This window comes from Columba livia, chromosome 12 (genome assembly GCF_036013475.1).
Source record: "Columba livia isolate bColLiv1 breed racing homer chromosome 12, bColLiv1.pat.W.v2, whole genome shotgun sequence".
NCBI classification, from domain to species: Eukaryota; Metazoa; Chordata; class Aves; order Columbiformes; family Columbidae; genus Columba; species Columba livia.
Window position 1 is genome coordinate 2693644 of NC_088613.1, and position 25805 is coordinate 2719448.

The 25805-nt window shown below is 41.6% G+C and overlaps 2 protein-coding genes across 7 annotated transcripts in view; one reads left to right on the plus strand and one right to left on the minus strand.

Moving 5' to 3' along the window:
* Nucleotides 1-4571, plus strand: part of AMMECR1 (AMMECR nuclear protein 1) — a 92168-nt gene extending 87597 nt beyond the window's left edge. For all 3 annotated transcript variants that reach the window (XM_065077260.1, XM_065077259.1, XM_065077261.1), the window contains one exon: nt 231-4571. In XM_065077260.1, coding sequence (XP_064933332.1) covers nt 231-345 — 115 coding nt within the window. In that variant the 3' untranslated portion in view covers nt 346-4571. The remainder of the gene's footprint in view (nt 1-230) is intronic.
* Nucleotides 4572-6699: 2128 nt separating this feature from the next.
* TMEM164 (transmembrane protein 164) overlaps nt 6700-25805 on the minus strand; it is a 32214-nt gene continuing 13108 nt past the window's right edge. For 2 of the 4 annotated variants that reach the window (XM_065077266.1, XM_065077265.1), the window contains exons 4-7: nt 24664-24730; nt 17595-17673; nt 12871-12971; nt 6700-12486 (exon numbers count right to left, since the gene is read on the minus strand). In XM_065077266.1, coding sequence (XP_064933338.1) covers nt 12280-12486; nt 12871-12971; nt 17595-17673; nt 24664-24730 — 454 coding nt within the window. In that variant the 3' untranslated portion in view covers nt 6700-12279. Of the gene's footprint in view, nt 12487-12870; nt 12972-17061; nt 17109-17594; nt 17674-24663; nt 24731-25805 lie in introns of all 4 variants that reach the window. The other 2 variants (XM_065077267.1, XM_065077268.1) reach the window with 2 other exon arrangements.

The window sequence follows — 25805 nt, forward strand, 5'->3', positions numbered from 1 at the left end:
AAAATACTTTTCCTAAGCACGCACGTTGTGATTTGTCGTGTGATTCAGGAATGGCCCCGAGAGCCGCGGCGGTTCCCCCTGCCCTCGTGCAACTGAGGCTCCTCTGATTCCTGCAGCGCCGTCACCATTAAACACACCGTTCAACAAACGCACCACTCCCGCCGTATTCTTGGCGCTGCTTTCAGCTTCCTGGTGACAGTTCTTGAATTTGCCTCTTTGCTCTTTTCTAGGTACCGTAGTGAGAAGATGACGATGAGCTACACAGAGTACCTTGCCCATCGTCAGCATCATCACTTCCAAAATGGTATCGGGCACCCCCTTCCACCGTACAACCATTATTCCTGACACTGAGCCGCATGACCAGTCACTGGACCTCTCTGCAGACCTCTTCCCCGGAGACCCTGCCCCGTCCTGGTCTAGCTATCTCTATTACTGTACCATTTTATGATGATAGTTTCCGTTGCCGTGTTGAGGCTTCGCACTTGGTTGAGCTCATCATGGCAACGGGAGGGAAAAAACGCATTACTACAAAGATCCCATACTTTTTTTATTATTGAGTCACTGCAGATTTTTTTGCAGCATATATAGCCCTCGGGTTTTTTATGAAACTTTAAATTTCTACTTCGTTAACGTTGAATTATATCAATCAAGGCTTTCTGTGACTGTGGATGGAAGGAAGAGTTGAAGGATTACAGTTAGGGATGCTTTGCTTAGCAAAAAGGTGTTCGTGGCTTTTTCATTAATAGGTGTGACAGGGAACGAAACATATCAGATTCAGGTATATACTAGACAATGAATTGCATTTTCATAACATTCTTAATAATGTTTTGTGTACAACATCTCACCCCCCCCCAGTAAAGATTTCATGTAGCTATATACAGCACATTCAGCCAAAATGCCGAAGGTGACATACAATGCTTTTTCGGATGAAGAGGAGCGAGTGCAGGTACAATGGGAGGTGACGTTCACACGGCAGCATCTTCCGAGGGGCCAGGACGTGACTGGGGGGTGACCGGGCACCTCTGGCTCCCGCTCTGCGCTGGGAATGGAGGACAGTCCGGCCCTGTGGACAGTTGTCACCGAGACACGTTTGTAATGAGCCGATGCCTTCCTGATGAGCTCGCGTTAGGAGTGGCATTTGGTTTAAAAACGGGCTGGTGAGTAACAGATTTCATATTGGGAAGAAAATGGATTTAGATTTTAGTGCCTTTGACTATGACATAACTATATACCTGTATGTAACATTCATAGGAAAAACACAGCAAATAAGCCAGACATTCTAGCAAACTATTGACTCTGCTCTGCTGTCAGGTTTTTGGGGATTTCTTTTTTTAAGTAATATTATTTTTTAATAGCAAACCTGTTTTAGAGAAGAAAAACCCCAGATTTGTTCGTTCTGCTTTTGACCTTTTTGAGTTTTATCAAGTCTTGAATAGTTAGATAAATTAACTATTGTTTAAAAAAGGTTGTTGTGGACGAGCACAGGACAAGTATGCCGTAATTTGACTTGTTTTCGTCAACAGGAATAGTTCTTGTGAGCTCTAATACTGGGTGTAGTAACTGACACCCCTCCACAGGGCAGAACAAAGACAACTAATTGGAAGCTTTTCCTGCTGTAAATCCAGGGTGTAGCAGAAGGCCTGTGCGGTGTATTTGCAAACCCAGTATTTGCTGGGAGCCGGTTGCTCACGTGCTCCCAACAACGGTGCAAATTGTAAGGGACAACGCACGCCGTCTGTTCTAGAAAAGACCTTCCTAATGCGAGCGAGTGAAGCACAGGAAGCAGAAATCCCGGTAATTTCGCATAATGAATGTCTGTAGATATATAGATGTAAAATACAAATGGACAAAATCCGTTAAAATTCAGTTGTTGAAAAAAAATCAGACTAATTGTGAAAACGTTTGGGTAAGTTTTCAACCCAGATGTGGGTGAATAGCGCTCATCCCTTCCGCCAGGTTAGCTTTCTCATTCGTTCTAATGGAGGTTCTTGTAGAAGGTCGTAGGTGTTTCCTTCATCCACAGCATTTGATGTCCAAATATTAACATTTTCAGTTGTGATGCCTTAATTTATAAGCAGAGGGCCTGAAATTTCAGGAGCCACGAGAAGCCAGCCAGAAGCTGCAGAAATTACTAGATGTTTATACAGAAGCTATTTTGGATGTCACTGTTGTCTTGTTTCTACTTGGGGAACACTTTTAAATGGATTCGTCTTCGAGTGGAAATGGTGAAGCGGTGGCTACCTGATAGAGTTGTGTTGGGTTTTTTTTTCCTTGCCCTTATAGGGAAACTGAGCACAAACGGAACCATTCTGCTGCAAAAAATAGAGAGCAAATAGTCATCCGCCCCCATCTCTAGCCGTCATCTCGTTCGGCGCGCTCATGCTGCCGTATGAGCGCACCGGTAGATGTTTTTTAAAAAAGATCTATTATATATAGAAATATATATGTATTGAAAGGTGCTAATCAACCTCAAGCAGGTCACGTGACTGGTCATGCGGATCTAAAATCATATCAGATTTTTTTAAAAAAATCTTCGATATATGCAGATGTTATACAGAATTTCTTACCAGTGTAATAATGATATACTGATGAATAAACAATCCTGCAGGTTTTTAAGGACAAGGTCAGCAATACTTCCCACCATGGCTTGGGGGGGAAAAGGATAGTTTTGTCTCCTTTTTGTATCCAGCATAATGCACAATGCATTTTTGTCTATCTCTTAGTAGCTGTTGCTTAAAAATATAGTTAAAAGGGTGTTATACAAACTGTAAAGGTGTGCTTTGAACTGAGTTAACGCCAGACCCTTCTGGACCAGAGTTTTGTATCACTAATTAAACTGTTACAGAGTCTGTGGTCAATCAGATTGTATGATATGCTGTTGTTGTTGTTAAAGATCGGAATAATCAGCCTGTCCACAGTGTTCTAGGGCACCTACCTCCTCAGCACGCGAGTGCTGAAACGCTTTGGATTGTTTCTGTGTAATTGTGGGTTTCTTTGTACACACCGTGCAGTTCACTGTGACACGCACTGGGACAGAACAGGTCTGTTTGTTTAAGCCTCCCCAGGAGCCGTTCCCTGCGAGCTACGGTCAGTACCTTTGAGCTATGTCGCTGGTTTTCGATACAGATTTGTATTGTTTATTTTAATTTGGAGTACTTTAAAAGAAGTTAAGGTACAACCAAGTAGCTTATTTCTCTGCTTTTTAAGTTGGAATGCGAATGTTTCTGAGCACTACTCAGTTTGCCTTATTCACTAAAGAGATTGTTGTTTGGTTGTTTAAATTCTTTCGCTTAATGTTCCTAAAAACCCTGTTCTGTGAACTGAGTTAGACAACAAAACCGTAGAGCTGACCTAAACTCTGACGTAGCCCGGCGGCGAGCGGCGCCCTGTGCCGGGCCGGTAGCACCGACGTGTCCCCACGTCCCCCACGGGGCCGCGGCGCAGCTCTGACCTCACACCTCCCGTTCCACCGAGGCAGCCAAATCATTTGCACACCCCGGCGTTTGTATACGGACCTCTCGACTCGTCTTCAAATGTGCGGGTTTCTCAACCTTGTTGTCTGGAGTAGGTTACACCTCCTGTGTGTGTCGGATCGAACCAAAGACGCCTCCAGCCATGCCCAGATGCTGCTCCTAAGCCTGCCTTCCCGTCCTTACGACAGCCCTGCAGGATTGAAGGTGTTAACTTTTTTATTTTTGTACAGTTTCTAACTGATTTTTTGCTAGTGATGTTAATTAAGTTTATTTGGGGAGTCAGAGTGTCTCCTCCATTTAAATAAACTGGTGACTTTCCTTTATGTTTAAAAAAAAAAAGATTAAAAAATAGAAAAAAAAAAAAAAGGAACCCAAAGTGTGCCTCTCAGATTTAAGGGTTTCTGGTTACATTTATTCTTAAGACCAGCAGTGATTCTTTATATACAAAGATATGTTTTCCTCGTTTTTTATTACTGTCAAAAAATAAAGGAGAGAAACCTCTTTGTTTGCTCTGGACCCAGTAACTGCGCTGGTACATAAACGCACTGAGAAAACCAACTTTTGTTTGGAACTTTTGTAACAACTTCTGACTGTTTTTTGTATATCAAAGTTGATTCTTTTCGAGATATTTGGATCTAGTTTCTAAGTTATTTTAGTGTTTTATATGTTACCAAAAAAAAAAAAAAAAAGAAAAGAAATTACTTTAAAAGGTTCACCAGCATCTTGAGTTGCCGTGAACACGGTGGTGACACAAGGGGCTCGGAGCTGCCTGGAGTAGCTCGGGGGCCTCTGTCCTTTCCTTCCCTCCTTACTGACTTGATTGATTACAGTAATATCACAGATCACCCGAACCCCCTTCCTTTATAACTAGATCCTCCTTCCTTCCACATTTAATTGCTGTTAGTGTGAAGAAACTGTTGAAACGGGCATTTTAATATAAGTATGGCTTAAAAAAGAGAAAAATGAGGAAAAAGACAAAAAAATCTAGAAGGTTATCTGTGGGTCTGTGAGATATGGCTGTGGAAAGATATTGTAGTAGTTTTAACACTATTGTTATTACCTTTTAAATCATTTACCCAATAAAATAAGGAAAAAGAATCACCATTTCTTTTTATGTTTCTCTGCTTAATTGTGCGGCTTGGTCAATTATTTTTATGTAAGTATTTGCACTTAGTGCTCTCATTAAGGGCTAATGACGCGTTAGGAGTATTTCCCTGTGACTGACTCTTCCCATTTTGCTGTAGGAACAGGTTGTGGATGCTCCAAGTTAAATTGGCATTTGTATTAGTTGCATCAGGGATATCATTATTTGTATCCGTGTGTTTATCAGTGTTCATACAAGTGATTTGTTTTCCTGCTTTGATGCCCAACTGGAATCAGGGAGTTCTGTCCAGGCTCGGGCTGCTCGGGCACCGCGAGGGAGAAGCGCTTTCCACATTTCTAAGCAAAGCTTTGCTGTAGAACCAGTTCTACTGGAGTAACCAGACATTGCCAAACTACTTGGGGAGCAACATGACTCAACAGGAGGAGGGTGGGGAGGAGTCATTTCGCCTTCCCCAAAAGCTTAACACAGCGGGGCCAGTTTTAAATGGTTTTACTTGAGCCGATCGCAGCAGCTTCAGTTCGTCACCAGCTTGAACCGTGGCAGGTCTGGATCCCCGGGCGGCCACAGAGCTGTGCTGCTTTACGGGAGAGGGCAGGAACCAGCAAACCCACCATCCAGCTGGTGACAACACCGAGCAGCCAGACAGGTAAATCCCACTTGGAGAACTTTTTGCCCTCAGCCTAATTCTTAGTGCACTGGGAGACATTTTCTACCGAGTCTGAATTAAAGGGAGTGTATTTCCTCAGTAGGAGAGTTCCCAAGACAAAGCAAGAAATTGTTAACGCGTCCCTGGAATTCAGATCTGATTTTAGAACTGGCTTTGTTTGCCTTTGACTAATTCAGTGTTAACACATCTCCTGTCTGCAGATGCAGTGTTTGAGAACAAACCAGTAAGATCCCTGTAACGTTTGGATGTTGAAGATCGATGCAACCGTTACTCCATTTGCATTGAAACCTTGGTTTGGAAAATAAAAAAACCCTATAAGAGAAAACTTGCCCAAGCAAATAGGTTCCGCTGTTGGTTTAGTACCTCGCGGATTTGGTATCATTAGTTAGAACTGGGTAAAACCTGCCTAAAACTCCATTCCTTTGTGACGTACAGCTAGTTAAGACTGCCTACCAAAACCTTCCCACTCTTCTTGCTCCTTCAGCCAGCTGTGTAGTTATTACACCGTAACAATCAAACTAGCAGAATAGTACTAAGGATGTTTCAGAGGTGGAAACTTGCTTATTCCTACATATACGTTGCTATTAAACAATGAAAGGCTGACTTACAGTTAGATGCAGAGGATAATTAGCAGTGCCTGGCAAAGGAAATTGCCTGCTTAGTTCATCTCAGGTTTCCACGAAGCACTTCACTAGATTTCTGCTTTGGTTTTATCAGCCTTTTTACTGTTCAAGAGAAATCAAGGTGAGAATTGGTTCTGCTGCTCCTCTGCGTGAAAGCTTAAAACCTCTACAGTGCATGTATAATAATACAGGAACCTTTCACAATGAAATACCTGCCTGGCTGAGATGCAGGAGTCACAATATAATTGCAGTCTATTTAAATATATTTTTAATGGCAACCAGAAACATTTCTGAAGTGCATTAAAACTACTTTGCTATCACCTATGGTATGAGATTCTCTAAGTACCTTAATTACAGCGGCTTTCTGAACGAAGCTTTGAGCTGAGAACTTCTGCACGTGTTCTACGATTTCCTACCGAAGAGCCGTAGAACAGGAACAGATACTGGTTCCTGAGTTCTTTACCTGAAAGACACGGACAGGGAACATTTAAACAGCCATTAAAGGATTTATGGCCGACACCGAGGTCTGCCAGCAAAGCCGGGCTTGGCTGCTGCTGCTGGACAGATCAACAGGCACAGGTCCCACGGAAACGACAACAGCTCCTAGAAATCCTCCTTCCCGCTTCCAGACTCACCCGGCAACACCAGAATCCCTGTTCTCATCTGATGTGATGATCCACTATCTAATATTAAAGCCCCTCTGTGACTCTTAACTGTTAATGTTACAAACTGAAGCGGAAAGTCAATTTTGCTTTTCTTACCTAGTTATAAAAAGTCTTAAGCGAGACGGGCTCAGTGCCTGGCACGATCAGAATGAAAACAAAACTACAGTTATCGGTTAAAACGCATTTATTTGTTTTAATTCAAAGGTTTAACAACTATTCGCCCAGTGATCTGGACTTAGGGCACAACGACAAAAAACCCCATCAGACCAAAATATGAAACAAAAAAAACCCCAACCAAGTACACAAATTACCCCCATCTGTAAATGTTACCTCATAACCAAATTTTAGCACATTATAAAGTTTACAAAATTGATACCATTCTTAGAAATGATTCAGAAGGAGCAGCACGTGGCAGCGGAGCCTCTCCCGTCCGCCCCGTGTGTGCCCGGAGAGCGCGGGTTGAACCGCAGAGCTCGGGTCCTGGCACAGCCTGGATGGGGCCGGGGTGCTCTGCCCGCCGCGTCCTCTGCAGCGTTGGGATCGTGACTCGCTGAATGCAGAAACCACTTTTAAAAAGTACAAAATTGACCCTGAATTAAAAATAAAACCATTTAAAAAAAAAGAAAAACCAGCTTGGCTTTGACTAAGTTACACTAAAAGCTGCAAGACAGATTTACGGCAATAGCACTTTACGTACGAGACCACAGAAACCAACAGATTTGTTATGAGTCTTGTTACTGTAAAAATGAAAACATCAAAAGCTGACCTGTCTGTGTGTAGAAACCTTTTGCCTCCTAACAGAAGGGCTGACATACACTCGCTTCCTCGGCTCTGGCCTTTCCAGCGCTCTGTTAACTATTAGGACTGATTCAATGCCTGAGAATCCACCTCCAGTGAAAAAAATTGCAACAGTGAGAAAAACAGTACATTTCCATTTTTCCATTAGTATAGGAAACAAATGCCTGTGGTTTAGGTGCAAGACATAGGACGTAAAAGCAAAGTACAGTAATTTAATGGTTTGCAAACAGTTATTTCTGAAAGGAAAATAGAATTGGACTTTACAAGACATTATCAAATATACAGATATATCAAAACCCTGATTGTGGCCAGAAACAGATGGATAAAGCTACAGTGAGGTACTCTAGAACCTGACTTCTCCCCTCTCGCACTTCAGCAAGGCAGCGTCTGCAGCACGGGCGGGTGCGCTCCCAAGCAGTGGAGCCCACACCACACCACACCGTGTTCATAGGCTGTGCCATCTCAGTGATTTACACAAGCGTGGTCAAGAGCTGCTATTTTTCACACTTCAAAAGAAACAAGACGCAAATTCTTTGGTGCTTAAATAGGAGGAAGTTAAAAAGATACAGCCCAAAGCAGCGCGCAGGGTCTGAATGCTTGAAAGCAGCCCGGCGTGGACCCGGACAGCCGGAGCCTCGGCACAACCACCTCCGTGCTCACAGGCTGCATCGCCAGATGTTTCTGTGGTGCAGAATTGCACCAGCTCATCTTCTGCTTTGGAGGACTGCTTACCCTAAGGCTGCATCCACAAACAAGTTTAGTGTAGGTGCTAATGCTTTGTTTCTGTGTACAAATGGAGGCAAATTTAAACAGCCGCTCACTGGCAGAGTCATCAATCGCATCGCTCCTTGTTTCTTTTGTTTGAAGTGCCTGCAGTGCTAAAAATCAGGAGAGTAGAGGGCGCAGACACCTTAACACATCCCACCCTCCCTGTGCAGCGGCGCTGCATCAGGATTTTCTCTGGTGTTGTGCCCGACCCGCTGTGGTCACCCAGGTGTGAGGGACACTCGGCTGCTGCTGCCACAACAGCCTGTCCAGGCACCTCCCGCGCTGCCCCAGAGCTGCTGCTCACGTTCTCACATCTCTTAGTGCTGTGGCAAAAGATTTAGGGTCATTTGACCAAAGAGAACCTGCACTCCCCCTGCAATTGCACCTTGCGCTGCAGCAATGCAAAAATCCCGTCACCGGGTCCTGTGGGACAGCTCCGAGTTCTCTTGCCGAGGACTGTGTGCATGATGCCACAGGAGAGAACGGCAGTCGGCCTTCAACAGCACTACAGGTTTGCTCTTTAATTTCCAGCATAAATAAGCATAAAAGCAACCAAAGAAATCATCTCTAGAGCATCACTGCCTATAAAATAAACCATTCAGGGAAAAGGAAATCAGGCTCTGCCAGGGAGGAGAATAACTAACCTGTATGGAGATGAAGCGTGCTGCTTTCCCCTTCAAACAGTGTCCTGTACACTGAACAAGCTCTGTCTGATGTATATTCCAAACAGACACCAGAGACATGTGAGGAACAGAGGACGTGACGTTCCAGGACATGAGCCTCTGAAGTTTGCTCCCTTTCTGCTCCCATTCCCACCTGTTCTGTGCCTTCTGCGAAGCTTGTGTCTCAAGCTATGCTGATGCCGTTTCTTGTGGCACCATACCATAAACCAAAATGAAACACCGAGTTTAAAAAGCCTTCATAAAGGGGTGAGGGGAGGGAATAATTTAACTTTGGGGCCCCTCACTACAAGAAAGACATGGAGGTGCTGGATTACATCCGAAGAGCAACAGAGCTGGCGAGGGGCTGGAGCACAAGTGTGATGGAGCGGCTGAGGGACCTGGGGGTTCAGCTGGAGAACAGGAGCTGAGGGGAGACCTTCTGATCTCTGAACTGCCTGAAAGGAGCTTGGAGCCAGGGGGAGCGGGCTCTGCTCCCCAGGAACAAGCGCCAGGATAAGACAAAATGGCCTCAGTTGCAGCAGAGGAGGTTTAGACTGGATATTGGGGTAAATTTCTTTCCAGAAAGGGCTATCAGGCATTGGAACAGGCTGCTCAGGGCAGTGGTGAAGTCACCATCCCTGGAGGGGTTAAAAGACACGTTGATGAGGTTCTCAGGGACATGGTTTAGTGCTGGACTTAGCAGTGTTAGGTTAATGGTTGGACTCAATCATCTTGAGGGTCTTTTCCAACCTAAATGATTCTACTCTCCACCAGCTTTGTCAATATCATACAACAAGCAAAGAAGCAACAGTTTTCCATCTCTTACAGCAGCCCCAACGCTTCCAAAGTCCATTGAGTGCAATAGTTGGTTTCCCCTTCTACCTTGTTCCGTTAGCCAGTTTAGCAACTTGAACTGGTATGGAAGAGTTCAACAAGCTCCACAACCTGCTCAACACCCCTCGTGTTGGCTGTATTTAACATCCCCTGAGCTTAAGTCAGTCAGAAGAGCTCACAAACCGTGCATTCCAAGCAAACAGTCTGCTGTGAGTGAGACACCTGAGCTTATTTAAATGCTTCTGCAGTCTTAATTGACCAGAGGCAGCCAATGAGGGCAATTAGCAGCTGGTTTGTACTGGCTGAGAATGCCCTGATGCATATGACTATAGATACAGGAAATGTAGTTTGAAAACAAACAAAAAAAGAGCTGCTACTTTCACATAACTCAGAAATTTTTCCTGTAGCTGTGATATTCGGAAGAAAAAATAATTATTTTTTAAAATAGTAATTAAAAAAAAAACACGGATAAGTAAAGTTACGCAAATAATAATTCTAAATAACATTTGGAAATTTGGCTAAAATCATTCTATTGTAATACCAAACATTCCTTCTAAACAGGACTGAATCCAAGATAAGGCATGTTGCCAAGTTCTTAAGAAAATAAACCAACCATGATACACTTGACGGTGACCATGGGCGTGTTTCATTCAGCTACTCATAGCAGATGAAGTCTATTAATGGGGGCCATGCTTTTAGCATCCAGCGCTCTGCACCTCAGCATCTCCCAGCAACATCCTCTATTTCACCATAAAATATTGAATCTGCTGAAATAAAGAGCAAGAACTTCCATCAGTTCAGCAGCTAATTAAGTGTCTTCCACAGGCTGGCTCAGGCCTTCAAGACTTTCTTTAGGCCCGACTCCATCAACACAAGCCCAGCTTTACTGAGCAGCAGCGAGACCACTTGATGGAATTCATCATGTACTCGGACAGTTGCAGGATCAGCAACTGGTCCTTAGCGCTCTCTCAAGAACTCTGATTAAAACCACAAGGAGCTGTATAGTCTGTCTAACTAAGACTAGCTATACATGTTTGATGGATGGTTTAGGTATATGCTGCACGTCCTCAAGTTGTGAGAGTACAGTATATTTATTCTGTATATCTATACACAGCAAGGCCTGGAAGAAAGCCAGAAACCAGTTGTAAATTAGAGCCTGGGACAGTACATTTCTGATTGAGGTGGAGTAAAGATATTTGAAGTAGCCATTTGATCCCAAACCAATTAAAACATCTATATTTAAAGGAAAAAAAAGAAGCCAACCCCATCTCATTCTTACATTTTGCTTCTTGAGGTATAAATGACTGTACCTTAACTTGAGGATACATCTGCAGGTGGCCCAGCTGGAGGAGGTATGATGGTTTTATGTTACAAGTCACAGCTTTGACAACACAATGAATCTATAAATTGCAATCAACTTCTGTACAATAAAATTCCCGCAGCCCTGAAACACAACAGTCTGCAAAACAGACTCACCATTAACTATCTGGAGGAAGACGCCCGAGATTTCCCATTGTTCTGCCCAACAGTTTCTCCTCCAGCCTTGGAACATTTGCACCGGTTCGCACAGTTTACTTGTTATTATTCTGCCTATCTGCACCCTCTTCTCCAAAAGACACGTTGACAGATTTAGTCATACAAGGAAACTGGAACACTCCATTTTCAGGAGAGGCCTGCACTGATTCGACATTCCATTTTCTATCTGTATTTAAAATCAGTGCACAGAATGTATTAGAGCTGTAGAAGGAGAACACGGGTTCATTTTGTTTCTTCACTAACCACTCTCCTGAGTGACAACCAGTCTAGAACAGAGGAGGAATGTTTCAAACTCTAGTAAGTAAAGAAGAAAACTGATGTCTACACATTGGACTTTGTATCTCCACTCCCTCTCCAGTCTAAGTGAAGTGAAAACAACATTCTGTTCAAAGTCAGAACAGTGGATGAAATATCTTGTCGTAGCTTATGCTTCTGAAATTGTTTCAACGTGGTGTTTTTCCACTCACTTGAATATAAGCATCTCCAAAGCATCACAATCTGATGGGACTTGGCCAGATAGATATTTATCCACAGCAGCTTAGAAATTAAGCAGTTGATTAAAAAATTTTTAAGGAGTTATTGTTCCCCAACATTTTCAACCAGCTTAAAGAAAATACAGTAGAACCTCAGTATTTTGCACTTAGGGCTGGGAGTCTCAGTGTACAGCGTTTCACTGAGACCATTTTGCAACATTCAAGTGCTAGGAGTTGTGCCAGGACGATGCACTTCAACGTGTGCTCTGTTCACAGCAGTGGAGAGCTGTAATTCAGCTTTATTTCCTGTCCTATGATCTACGTGTACTTATATTTAATGGAAAATAAGTCAAAACAAGGTAGCACCATCACACTCTTTGCTGGAATGTGGACAGATCCTGGCCTAACTTTAAACAGTGGCTTAGCAAGATTCTACTGTAATCTACACAAAATGTATAAAACATGAACCTTTTGCAGAATAAGGCCACTAATTTTGCCACTGGCAATAGGCAGTGAGAAACAGCAGTTAAAAAAACCCTCACTTGATTACAGAGGTGTTGTTGAGGCAATAAACTGTGGGGAGAAGTATAAATGCATTGTCCTCTCAGCCCTCCTCTTTGTTTTCCAGTAGAAGTATCTTGGGTTCCTGTACGTACCGCTCTGCAGGGAGACATTTCAGTCTATTTTCTTAGGCGGGAGTCTAAGCAAGTCCAGGGTACATCTAAAAGCGGGGACAGCGCTGTAGTACAGCAGGATTACCAGCTTCCCGTGAGCCATGGTCATGACAGTCTGGTGTCCGGACGCCCAGATTCGATACCAGGGCCCGTAAAAAGGATCTGAGATGGCAGGACACAGCATGTTGTTCAAATTCACTTCTGTAGCCTGAGAAAGTGACAACATATGTATAAATTAACAGTATTTTCGGGTTGCACTGATTCAGACGCCTAAAATGGTAATTCTGGAATTACCGTAATAATCGAAAATGTTTAGGTGCCGATCTTTGTTCCACACAAGCTTCCAGAAGGGAAGCGGATCCAAATTCAGTTGTGCATTTAATAGATGGATTTACGCAGGTACATAACAAATTTATATAATATTTTATCGATACTTATGCAAGACAAGATGCAAATGCCCACTGAACACGCAATTAAAAATTTGCATGCAATTACTCTTATCCATATATATCTGGACACTTAGAAAAACTAGTCAGTGTTTTTACTTCAAATGTATTTGCGAACTATCCATTTGTTAACCTGTATTACTTACCAATCCCAGAATCTGCAAGATGCTAAAATGATACACAAACATAAACCCCGTGGATAAAAGAGCCCACCAGAAATTGCAGAGTGGTTCTGGAGTGTAGATACCTTGAAAAGAGAGGAATACATCAATATTCCAGCTGAACGGCTGTGTCCATCCAACACTCATGAACAACCCTCTCTCTTCAGTGGATGTCAGGGCATCTGGCTTTAGCTGATAACCTCCTCAATACCATTACAGTGATTAATATTCCAGAGCCTTATTTCTTACCTGGAGCATCCTGATCAGTTTTTTCCCTCCTCCTGGTCCAGCAGGAAGATGTTACACCTCATTAAATTTGCTGGTTTTACACCAACCCCAGTGATTTTTACCTCATTCTTCCTTCTACCACAGAAGTACCACATGATTTTGAAATATTGTAATAGTGCACAATGAATTTTTAAAAATCAGGTTATTTATACTTAAACACCAGCTTCTTATGGGAGCTACGGCTTCAGCACACACAGAGCTAACCGAGGAATTGGCAGTTCCAGCACAGGGCGGCATGAGAACACAACCTAATTGCCACTTCTTAATTTTATGGTTGTTTAACTATTCAAAACCTGCATCAATAACGCCCAGGAACAGAACAGCTGTATGAAGTAATCAATCCATTAATGACAGACTGTGCTCTTAAATGAAAACTGCTCTGGAGATAGTTTGAGATATACACTACAAACAATGTTATAATCAGTAGATATCACAGTTACCGTAAAATAGTTTTCCCTTCAAATGAAGACTCAGATGTCACATTATTCCTGGGTTCACCCTTCTCTCTCCTCCTGAAAATGGGTTTTGTCAAAACCCATTGTTTACTGTGTTTACTGACAAAACACAAAGCCACGTAATCTAGAATGTACCAAGGAAACTGGATCTAATAAAAGCACCCTTAAATACAAGACTATTTTTGGAATTAAATACTCAAACATCATATGGTGAGAAGAAAAAACAGTTTACAGAGTTCTCAAGGTTCTTCCTAGCAGACCTGAAAATTTCAGTGCAAGATATGGGAAAAACAGTTATTTTCCTTATGACTTTAATGACTTGATCTAGGGATGCAAAAGAAAAAGATGCACAATGTCACGCGCCTCAGCTGCTATAAGAAGTAGAGTTCCAGATACAATGGCATTTTTTATCTGCCTTTGTCTGCTCTCTGCCCCATTGGATATGATTAAATATTGGAAGATGTGTCAGAAAAGCTGTAATCCAGAGACCTGGATATCTGGGGGGACTTGCAGTGCAGGTAGCATATAAACACTAAAACAGACGGGAGAACCCAGCTGTGAAACATGAGTGGAGGGAGAAAGCAGTCATTGAAAGGCTGAGGGAACTGCACAAGATGACAAAACAGATCGGTGGCATAACTTGGCTCCCAACCCAAGCTTCTCGTGTCCAGCCTCAATCTAGTCAGGGAATCACGTTTCACAAGTCACGGGGGAGAGCTGGTCAGGTTCCTCCAGCAAAGAATCTCTCACTGCTACAACCTCCATCGCAAAGCTTAAAAATATACATTAGCGACTCTCTACAGACTTTTGATCTCACCGTATCATAGAAAAATCCCTCCTTGCTATGCTTTGCAATCCTGAAAAGAATAGCGTGATTTTTCAGCAGTAGCATTACTTGGACATCACGTGACAAAAAGGAAACGATGACCTTCACACAAAAATATTCCAGAGCACTCCAGATTCCCAGGTGTGCTCTGGGAAAGTCATTTCAAATTAATGCCTAGGATATTTTCTGTACATGTCTCATTAGATAAATAATCACTATAGATTTGATTACAGTCCTGCTCCTTGACAGGCGACTGTTTAATGGAGCAGTGCAGGCTATTTTCTGTTACCAGAAACAAGCAGGACAATTGAGACCCAGCGGAGTGGTTGTCTGAGCGGCCTGTGTTGGCTTTGGTACAAGCTGCTTACATAGGAAATACATTTCAATAGGTAGCAATGAGTTTCACTCTATTCACAGGCCAATTCTTGCATGTTAAGCACTTTCAAAAATGTAATCCAACTGCCAACCTGGCACTATTTGCATTCTCAAAAATACTCACGGCCCAGACAGCTGAGTGTTCAAATGAGGGTCATCCAAGTAGGTTGGAGATCTGCTCTTGTGTTGAAATAGCACGGCAGTGACTACTTCAGTTTAAATTAAACTTCATTATTTCAATAGCATTGATAGGAAGGATTTCACATAGACTGAAGAGTTTGGGGTTCCTCATCTGCTTCTGCAACACGAATCTGTGGGCCTTGCACATGCCATCTGGTTAAGTTTGCTGTCTAGGAGATGGAAGCATGGCTTTAAAGATCAACAAAGAGCCTCGAATTCTTTTACACTGCAACTTAATAGAAAGTAATATTTCTGTGAAAACATAATGCAGGAGAAAATTACTCCTCTGTTTGAATGAGAGCCTAAATATAATACATTCTTTCAGTTTAGTAGGGTGTTAAAATAATGTCTGTTTCCTAATTAATGTCTCGCTTTCATTACCACTGCATTCAATAGAGCTTTGCCAGTTTTCCAGCCTTCAGTAGACTCGCAATTATAGGTAAACCTGATTAATCCAAAACTCAGAGCAACTATTACAATTCCTTCATATTTGAGCCTATAAAAATGCGAGGGCTAATTGATTTCCATTTTATTTGCCTCGGTCAATGAGTTAATTCTGGCAGCGCGGCCTGCTGAGCCAGCCTAGAGACCAGACTTCCTTTCCAGGGGAAAACAGGAAAAACGTTCTCAAGAGGATAAGCCTGAAAAGCACTGTTTCCCACACAGCTGCTCTGAATTCGGTGTAGATCCCAAAATACTACCTGATGCCAGAGGATTTCCATTTCCCTGCATGCAGCTACTGTCACCAGAATCAGCTCAGACGGGGCTTATATTACCTGCTGCTCTCAGAAACTATTCTTTATATTCGTTACAGAAATAGCAGCAGTTCTTCTACTCAGTACTTTAAAAAAGGTGCTAGTGAAATGACAAAATATACACAAAACTGTTTAGGCCAAGTAATTTTTCCTTCAAAAATCATACATTAGGTCTCCTGTGGCACCAGCCATAACCACCACAAAACTCCATGGTGTTTTGCTAACGAGGAATTACAGTCAGGCAGGTGAACAGGAGCCAACGGCCACGAATTGAACAGTTATTGGATACACAGCCTACGGCAATCTCCATTGATCTTTAGCCAAAGTTCTTTTAGACATGTCAGTGCTATCATCTCAACATTAGATGGCAGCAAATGCTGGTAAATAAAGGGCAAACACTTGGAAAAGGGCACCAGGGTGACAACTGTACAGCACAAAGCCCATCAAACTATAGGGATGGTCCTATCAACCCCAGAAAACAGGTACTGAAGAACACAGAGAAGCTTTACTTCAAAACAACCAAACCAACAAACATCAAAGGAAAATATCAAATCATGTTCAAGGCCAAACTTTAAAGCCAATTAAATACACATCTTAAAATGATGTTAAGTGGGACCTTCAAGGCCATCAAAAGAGGTGATTTAAGGAGACCAGGAGAGCTCGGTTTGTCATGGCCTACACTGCAGGGCTCTTTGCACCGTCCCCCCATCCCGCTTCTGCACCGACTGGGAGTTTGTGTAACTTCTACAACTATACTGCACTTCGGCATTATTTGCCAGAAACTGGAGCTATCCAAAATGGGTTAAAATTAAACGTGGCCTGCATACTTCTCTGGTAAGAGAAAGAAAAAGAATGATCTTTTGAAGTAGGGTAATTCTCTTTTTCCTTTGGATCACTTTTATTTAGTTTCACTCAGCAGCCAAAACCAAAAAGGTTACAAATCTATAGTGAAAAAAGTGTGAAGGATTATAAGTGACTGCTGGTATAAAACACAAAAGATTCACCGCAATGGAAGAGGGTGACTGTGGTTCTTCTGAGAGTTTGCTAAATCGTATCCCACTGCTTGACATCACATTCTCAGGGTTTTCGTTACAGGTTACTGAGCATCTGGACCACAAATTATCATCTTTTATTTCCCGGATGAAACAATTTTGGTCTGTTAGGAATGCAGCTGGAGGCCCGTCAACGCTAGATGGGGGCAGAGCATCACACCAGATGAACACACATGGTTCCCTTCTAACGAGCGACAATTAGAAAAATCACTGCCAGTGGAACAGTTTGGGATTCCCAGACTTACCCAACGATTGTGGTACAAGTGATTGGAACACAGTATTAACAATGTTGCTAGAAGAGATAACAAGCAAGCATTTCACTAATACGTGCCACTACATTTCATTAGAGCTTCAGAATTTCAGGATTTTATCTAACTAGGCAATTAATATTTACATGGGGTATAATGATAATTTTTTTCAGCTCATTTTAAGTTGCAGTACTTCCCTAGAGACACACAGGAAGGCAAAGCCTTAAAAATGCACCCCACCACCAGCTTGGAATACTTCAAGACAGCAGAGATGCTACTCAAGACGACAGTGCAAATTATGCCAATAGATTCTTGATATCCCTCTGGGCAAGACGACGTTTTTACTGCCATTTCAGTGCCTGGCGGAAGAAGTCTTTGCTACCCAGGTTACAACGCCAACACAACACCAGAAACTATTACCAGAAAACTGGTAAAAAGGAGTAAGAGAAAAGCCTGTGGTAACCATTTAAGCACAGCGTTTTCATTGTGTGGGACCCGTTCAACACGTAGAGACTGAACAGCCAACCTACCTCCTTTCCCCAGCAGATAGATGGGCACAACATAAAGCATCACGTGCTGGATGTAATAAATTTCCATTTCAAATGGAAGCTGTGGAATAAGGAAAATACTTGTCAATGTTTTTCATCACTCACTGAATTACAAGAAACCATTTTCCGTATGACCCATGACAACCCCTTCAGTTCAGTTATTTTATCACCTGTGTATATTAACAAAGAGATGACATTAATGGTCGGCGCTCTGAAAGTGCAGTTACCCGTACACATTCCATCCCCCTGGCCACAAATGCAACGCAGGGCTCCAAGCAGACAACTCTCAAAGTCAAGCAGGACAACAAAGGAGGAATAACCTAAGATTGCTCTTTTCCCTCTCTTAGTTAGGATAACTTGCCAAGAACAACGCAAAACCCCCAAGTAATGAAACCAGAAACTATACACACCCCGTAAGACAGAGTAGCCTATTTAGAGAGAAAAGATAATTGCTACCTTATGAGTGACAGAACTCTATAAATGAGGTCTTCTATATAGAAAAGTATAGAAATAAATATATAAAAGTAATTACTGAGGAGGCCTGTGCAAAAATCAAAAGACCTGATTCACAGCAATCTGCATGCACGTGTGAAATTGCTAAGCTTCACCAAATATAAAATAAAATAGAAAACAACCAGTCTTTTATTGGTTTTAAAGAGAAGCTGCAGAAGGATGTATGTAAACAAGTTACCAGGGAGTAGTAAATCAGATATTTCTCACCTGCTGACAGCTTTTTGGGAAATGACAATTAGTCACTTGTGTGTTCATCTGATTTCATGTTAATTCTTGGAGAACTCAGACACACTGTGCTAAAAATAACTTGAACCACAGCTCTGAGTTTAATTTGAGCCCCTTAATCGAGACCTAACTAATTCTAGCTCTTTATCAGCTAGAAAAGATGCACTCTGAAAGTTATTCCCAGCTGTAAATGCCTTTGCCTACATCTATTTGCTAAACTACAGCAACACATTTAAAACCAAACAGTAGCAGAAAAGGTTCAACCTCAACATTCAGAATTGGGCTTCTTGCTGCAGCTCTCTGACAAAGCTGAAATAACACCACGCAAGTAGGAAATCTCACAGGAGTAATGCAAAGCCAGGAGCTTTGGTTCAAATACAGACTCGTTCTATCATTCTACAGGCTAAAGAGAATCGAGACGCCAAGTCCCACCACTGCGGCTTGTCTGCTGGGAAGGGAAAAGACAAAAAAACCCCCAAAACCTTCATTTTCTATTATTGTTCTGAGACACTGAAGTCATAGTATTGAAACAGAACATTACAAAAATATCTACATCAACAGAAGTTAAGAGAGGCTGAAATAGAGTTGGGTTTTCTTCCTACATAGCAGTCAATCAACAACGGGTAATTAATATAGTGATCTTTTAAATTCAACAATAATTCTTACACCCTGTTTTAAATGTCAAAGATGCTAAAGCCAACAGCTGGATTCTGCCAGTCCTGGCATCCCCAGCCGAACGCTCGCAGTGTCCTGATGGCAACCTCAGCCAACTCTTGAAAGACTAAGCTAAACCAATCTTCCCTACCATCTGTTGGGTTATTTTTTTCCAAGTACTCTGTACCAAAACATAAAACCAAGCAAGACGATAGCATGCAAAAACAAGAGCTTCAGGGGAGTTGTGAGATTTCTTGAATCTAAACCTTTTCTGCTGTCCTGTGTTGAAGGACACAGAGATCAAAGTGAGGGACTCAAAATTATTTGGGAAGAGGTTAAAGCAGTTTTCTGAACCGGAGCAAAAGCTGGAACTGGCACACTTCAGAAACAAGAGCTCCTGAGATAAAGAACACAACGTGAGGCACTTACTCCTGCCAAGGAGCATTCTCCATTTAGTATCTGTGGTTTCAGAAGAGCTTCTACGCTGGCTGAGTTGTGAGGGCTCGTTACACAAACACGACGCTCAGGACACTTCTGAGAACACAGTAACAGTTGTTTTGCTGCAGTAGCCTTGACAATATTTTGTGTGTGCGTAAAACAAAACATCTTTTTTTCCCCTATAAAAGGTTGCTTGTTCTGAAGCCTGGTGAGTTCCGCGAGTGCATTTCCTGGTACAGAGCTGCAAAAGCAGAACTTCTGTAGAGCCAAGCACTCAAGTTGTACAGCCAGGCTACGAAAAACGCAGAGAACAAACACAAAAGATGAACCATAAAGTCGCACTGAGCAACGGACTCACCTACCTCTAAAGGTCATGCCTATAAACTGTTCTACCAATAAAACACTCGCAAATACCACACAGGTACCATTTACACGCAAAGAGAAATGGCACGTGAAGACAAGGTCGAAGGGATCACCCATCAGGATTTAAAGAATCTCTTTGTGAATACAAGTGAGCACTTCGGGAAGTGGTAAAGTTCGAAAAAAATGGAAAAACTAACAAACAAACAAAGAAAAACAACAAAGTAACACTCACAGAGCGAAGTCAAAATATTGAGCTGGTCCCTCTAATAATATTCAACCATAATCACCCATGAAGGCCACGTGTATTTAAACCCAGACTCCAACGATCTCCAGGGGCCCCAAGGGACTTGTCCTCTCCTGTCAGATGCCACGGTGGAAACCCAGCAGCATCTCCCCAGGAACAAACCAGTGATGTTCACGGCACACTATCTTCAACCACACCAAACTCCCGTCTCCCTTGCCAGCATCACTCCTCCTGCATTTCATCTTGTTTCGCTTACTCAGAATCTTAGAACAACTAATGGTACAACACAAAAGGGCAAATTACCCATTTCTTCCGCTAACATATATTCCAGGCTCCCTTAACAGCATAAATGAATACAGAGAGCAGGTTACAGTAAGTCATTTTTTCTCTTTTTAAAGAGTCTTACTTGTGGAAAAGCACATCTGGCTTCAGCAATTCATTGGTTTTAACACTGGTATAACATCACCCACATTTCAAAACACACCAAACTCTTACTGACATCCACAATTCTTCTAACATACAAGATCAAAGCATGCTAACTAAGTCCTAAGTACTCTGGAAATATTCAGACTTTTTACATTTTGTAATGAAGTTCTTTTAGAATACAAATGATGTTTCGTCCTCTTCTTACAGTAGCACTCCTCCCTCTGTTAATTATGGGTACCTTGGTCTTGCATTTGCAAGAAGAGCTCAAGCACCGTACTGTGCAGGAGCTCTTCCTCCATCGCCCTCCCCAAGCACTGTGGAGTACGGCAGAAAAGGGAATAGAAGGAATTCAGCTCCCGAACTCTGGACTTTTCTGAAGAGCATCCAGCATAAAGCCCAGTAAAGATCAAATGTCATTCTGTACATTATCAGTGCTTTGAGTATTTGACTAGCGCTGTATTTGATGTTTACTGTGTCCCATAAAAAAGCACGGCTGTCTTCTGGTCACGCAATGTGGTTACACAAACCAGCTACGCTAATGATGCAACGGGCACAATTGGGCACTTGCAGAGTCAAGTTTAAAAACAGGAATTATATGAGGTAAATAATACCAATTTCAGCAACAGTATTTTTCCAGTTCCTCTAGAGATAATATCAGGGCTCCTTATCACCACCAGCAGAACGTAGATTGAGATTATCAAATAATTTAAGTGTGATTGTAGACTGGACTTAGACATTCATACCCTTTTAACACACATAGCACAGGTAACTGCTGAAAGATGTAGAAACCTGGGCTTTAGCGCCTACAGCAACCAAAGCACAACCACACAAGAGCCCCAATGTGCAAGTGTTCCGGTATTTTCCCCGTGCCAGTTTAGATATGACATAATGTGCTACCATAATGATTCCATTCTGCTGTGTAGGCACGGGCACTTCAGGCAAACTATGTGGTACACTGAATTATTACCTTAATAGTCAACAGAAATACTGTCGGCAACGATCAGAGGCGCTACACAGAGTGCACTGTAAGTACTGCTCAGAGTACGATTCTGCTCCTAAACCAGATTTAGAATGCATACCTCTCAAGCCAAATAGTTCTAATAATAGAATATAGCAGCTTCTGGAAATATTAAAACTGCACCATCTCAGCTGCGTGAGCAGGGACTGCAAGTCCAACACCTCTGGGACACGTCCTTTTTTTTTTTTTTACTTTATCTATACCAACATTTTCAGGACATCATCTTGCAAAAAACCCACTTTTAAACCAGCAGAAAGAGTTTCCTTTAAAATTTAACTAATGCAATAAGAAAGTTCAAAATAGTTACTCTGCAAACACTGGAAGTCTTTGTGGCGGTTGGATGAATTTTTTCTCATAGCTAGGTTATCAGAACCTACACTGTCCTCCATACAATATAAATACAGAGTAAAAAGAAATCTTTCTATTCCTGTGTATCTTCTTATACCTTTCTAGTCTCACACTTGGGAACCCAGCAATCTGATTCCCTTACCATCTTCTTCTCTGCTTACTTAAAGGTCATGGACGTTTTCCCTACGTTCTGGTGAATTATTAATGCTGACCAACACTTATTTGCATCACGAGAAAGGAATGAAATTACGAGAGAAAATTAAAATACCCTTTATTTATGAAAGAGCAATAAGAACTCACAAACATTAACTGAATAAGAAACAAACTGTTCTGTCTTTATCCAGTGACTATTCCAAAGCACAAAAGTTAACTCCAACAGCACACTGTCAATAATTTTGCAAACCTGGAATATTTAGTTGCCAAATAAATACAAGTGGGCGCATCTGCTGCTCAAGACTGTTGATTGTTGGCACCTCGACACCATGCCAAGACAAGGTGTTTTCTTAGAAAGAACAGACTAGAAATGGAAAATGTCAAATTACGCTACAACTGTCCAAAAAATGAGTTTTCAGGATAATTTAGCATTGAATCGTATATACAAAAAGAATACTTACAGTGCATTAAGCAATGTAATTGGTATCAAAAAGGCATGACCCCAAAAGAGTGAACCACAAAGTGTTGTAAGAGGTGTTCTGGAAATGACTAAATGCAAAACACAGCCCTGCAACAGCGACCCCAGTCACAATCAGGACAACGTTACAACCGCTTACAGATGTCACTAAATCTACAAGATTTTTGTATGAAGCACGCACATGCTAAAATATATCTTAAAATACCATGAAAGAGAAATTTAAAAGCTCAGGCATTGAGACACAACAATTCTTGACAGAATCAAAAGTTTTCACTTAGACACTACAATACACGCAGTACAGACAGAATTATTGCGCTCTCTTTTAACTTCCTACTAAGTTTTAAGAAACATTTCTCGCTTTCAGGACAGTGTCAGTGCAAACAACTGCAGTGGCAGCTGCAGAGCAGAATGTGTGTCTGCCACGAGGGAATCCGGGTCAAAGCAGCAGGGCCATAAAACATCACCCACATTATCCTGTGCCAGGAGAAATACTGAAAAGAGAACAGCCCACCAAGCAGCTGTCAGGCCAAAAATATCCTAAGTTGTATTTATTCCAAAAATATTTGCTCTTGGACATTATCCTTTGGCTCCTCTATCCCTAATTAAGGAACAAATTTTATATAAGTAGTCTATATTTTTCCTGTTTAATCACCACTGCCCCAATACAAACGAGATCTATGATAATGGCAGAGAAAATGCAAGCTAATGATTTATTAAATATTTCAACATTTTGCCTTTAAAAGGTTACCCAGAAAAATAATTTTGTTATGTTAAAGTTTCTGTTTATTTAAAAACTAGATAGTCTGAAATACAAAATAAAACGAGCTCTCCTTAACAGGAAAAATCACTTGTTTTATCAGTTGATGCCCCTGCAGCACTAACAGGTTTTATTAACACATATTTGCAAACTGCACATAAGCTGTTATAGTATGGAAAATACTGTATGTAGTTACCAGATTAGGAAGGGCAATGTAATTCTTGAAAGAACTCCAGGGTTACTGTGCAACTTAATCCACCGAAATCTGAAAAAATATGATCCATCCTCCTGTGCTCGTGCGTGTTATGCTGTATAGAAGATTATTTTTAACATGCAAAAGAAAAGCCGACAGATGTATTATCCTCTCTCTAGTAACTAAACTGTGCCTCAGTCCAAAACTTTATAGTCTTAAAGAGGGGAGAAAAGAAACCATTTCCAAGCCAGCCATAAAGCTGTCAGTTTTCAGGTCTCTTAGCTACCAGTGTGGCCAATCAACATAGCATATCATCCGAAAAGTTCAAAAGAGATGCGGATTTTTATAATTAATCTTATTAAGACAGTCAAGATTTGCAAACAGAGTAATGGAGTCTGAAGTCCACAGCAATTTTGTTACTAATATTAATTCCCATGCTGCATGGATACAGATAAGAGTACTTCATCCAGACACCATAAACACGTGAGCAGATAAATTTAAGTGAACTCTATCTTAAACCAGACGTTTAAATAACTGCAGCAGCAGATTTTTGGAAATAAGTCAAATGACAAAAAATGAACAAGCATGTCGGCATATGTGCACATACACATAGACAGATACCCTCCTGTGCAGGCAAAGCAGCTCTTAAAAATCCTCCTTGGAAGTATTTCACGTGGCTCAGACTCAGAATGATGTTTCTAACCGTTAACTCTCCATAGGTTTAAGAATCTTACCAGGCACAACAACAGGCTAATTTTTCACCCAGGAGACAAGAGTTTTACAGGAGATTTGAAAAGCTGGATGGCAAAAAGAAACCTGCTCTGCCTAATCTGGGGGAGAGAGGGTGACAGCCAACAACAACAGTTGGCATTTTCCATGCCTGAGCTATCTTACATTTACATGTAAACACCTGAATTTTGAGCGCAGACCACACCACTAACCTATGAAAGCCTCTTCCAACGCCATTCTGCTTTGCCTCCATTGAAAAGCTACGATGGAACTGACGTTGGTTTTTTCCTGCTCTTAGAATACAGCAGTGTTTACTTTCCACGTTGATTTATAAACGTAAAAAAAGTACAAGATTGGTATTTCGGCTCCACTACAGTGACCTGTACCAGGAATCTACAGACTGGTAAAATGAGCTTTAAAAAAAAGGTCTCAAAGCAAAGGTCTAACAACTTTGCAAAGAAAATCTTTTAGAAATAAATAAAAAAGGAGGAGGAAAAGTCGAGTACACTCACCAGGCGTGTGTTAACAACGGGAAACAGCAATGCCAAGAGGGCCCCATTCAGCATGTGCATCTGCAACCTTAGAAAAGGGATGCGATGTTATTTTCACAGATAGAAATAAAACGCCATGTTTTCACATATTTTATGTAGTATCTCTTCAATAAAAGGGAGCAAAAGATTTAAGAAGATTCTTTTGGGCTTGAATTTGAATAAAGCCACTGTTAAATGCAATAACCAGATACTGCTAAATGCAATAACCAAGACAAAAACCTTTATTTAAATACACACTTAAATGATTTCCTAAAGTAGGACTGCTTTCTATAACGAGCTTTGGATTCCTAGAAAGCCTGGACAGCCCGTTTGTGTTAATCTTGTTCACAATGCAAGCCGCTAAATAGTTGGAATTTTACTGTTCGTTTCTCTTTCAGAGCTTAAAATAGCATATTTGATAAAGGTCTTTACTCCTGTCTAGCTCTATAAATGTACAGCTTCAAAGTCCCTTAAATAAATTTGGAAGGAATTTGGAAGAAGTCCCTTAAATAAAAGAATTACATTTGTCAAAAGGCAAGAGCCAGCCCTAAGCAAAGAATAAGGAAGTACTGTTACCATACTGTATTTTGTATAGATTTCAGACACCTTTTTCTGAACCACTGTTGCATCCCAACAACAGAAAAATAGTATCCATACTGTTTCAGCCTTACTTCACGTAAGACAGAAGGTAAAGGAATGAACTCTCTACAGCGTTGCTTGTCATAAAGCTGTTAGGAATGCAGAAGTAACTTGAGGGGGGTGAAAAAGGTACGACGATTTCAAAACAGTTCCTCAAATGTAATTTACACGCTGTCAGGGTGTTAGAAAGGCTCCTTCTGAAACACAACAAACGCGGTGGCCTTCACTCTGCAGCCGCTCTGCTGCAAATGCACAGTAAATCCAGGATTTCCTGGCCACCAGACATACTTTCCGTGCTCTCTGTGGTTCCTAAGTTAGTAAGAACACCCAATACTTTAGAAAAGCTTGCAGAGAGCTGAGAAACAAGTCAACAAGAAGTTGCTTTCACTATTGACCTTACATCCACAATTTTAAAACTAGACCTATACCGCACGTATAGTCTTCAACGAAGTCCAGACACTAATTTTTAGTGAGGATAATAAAAA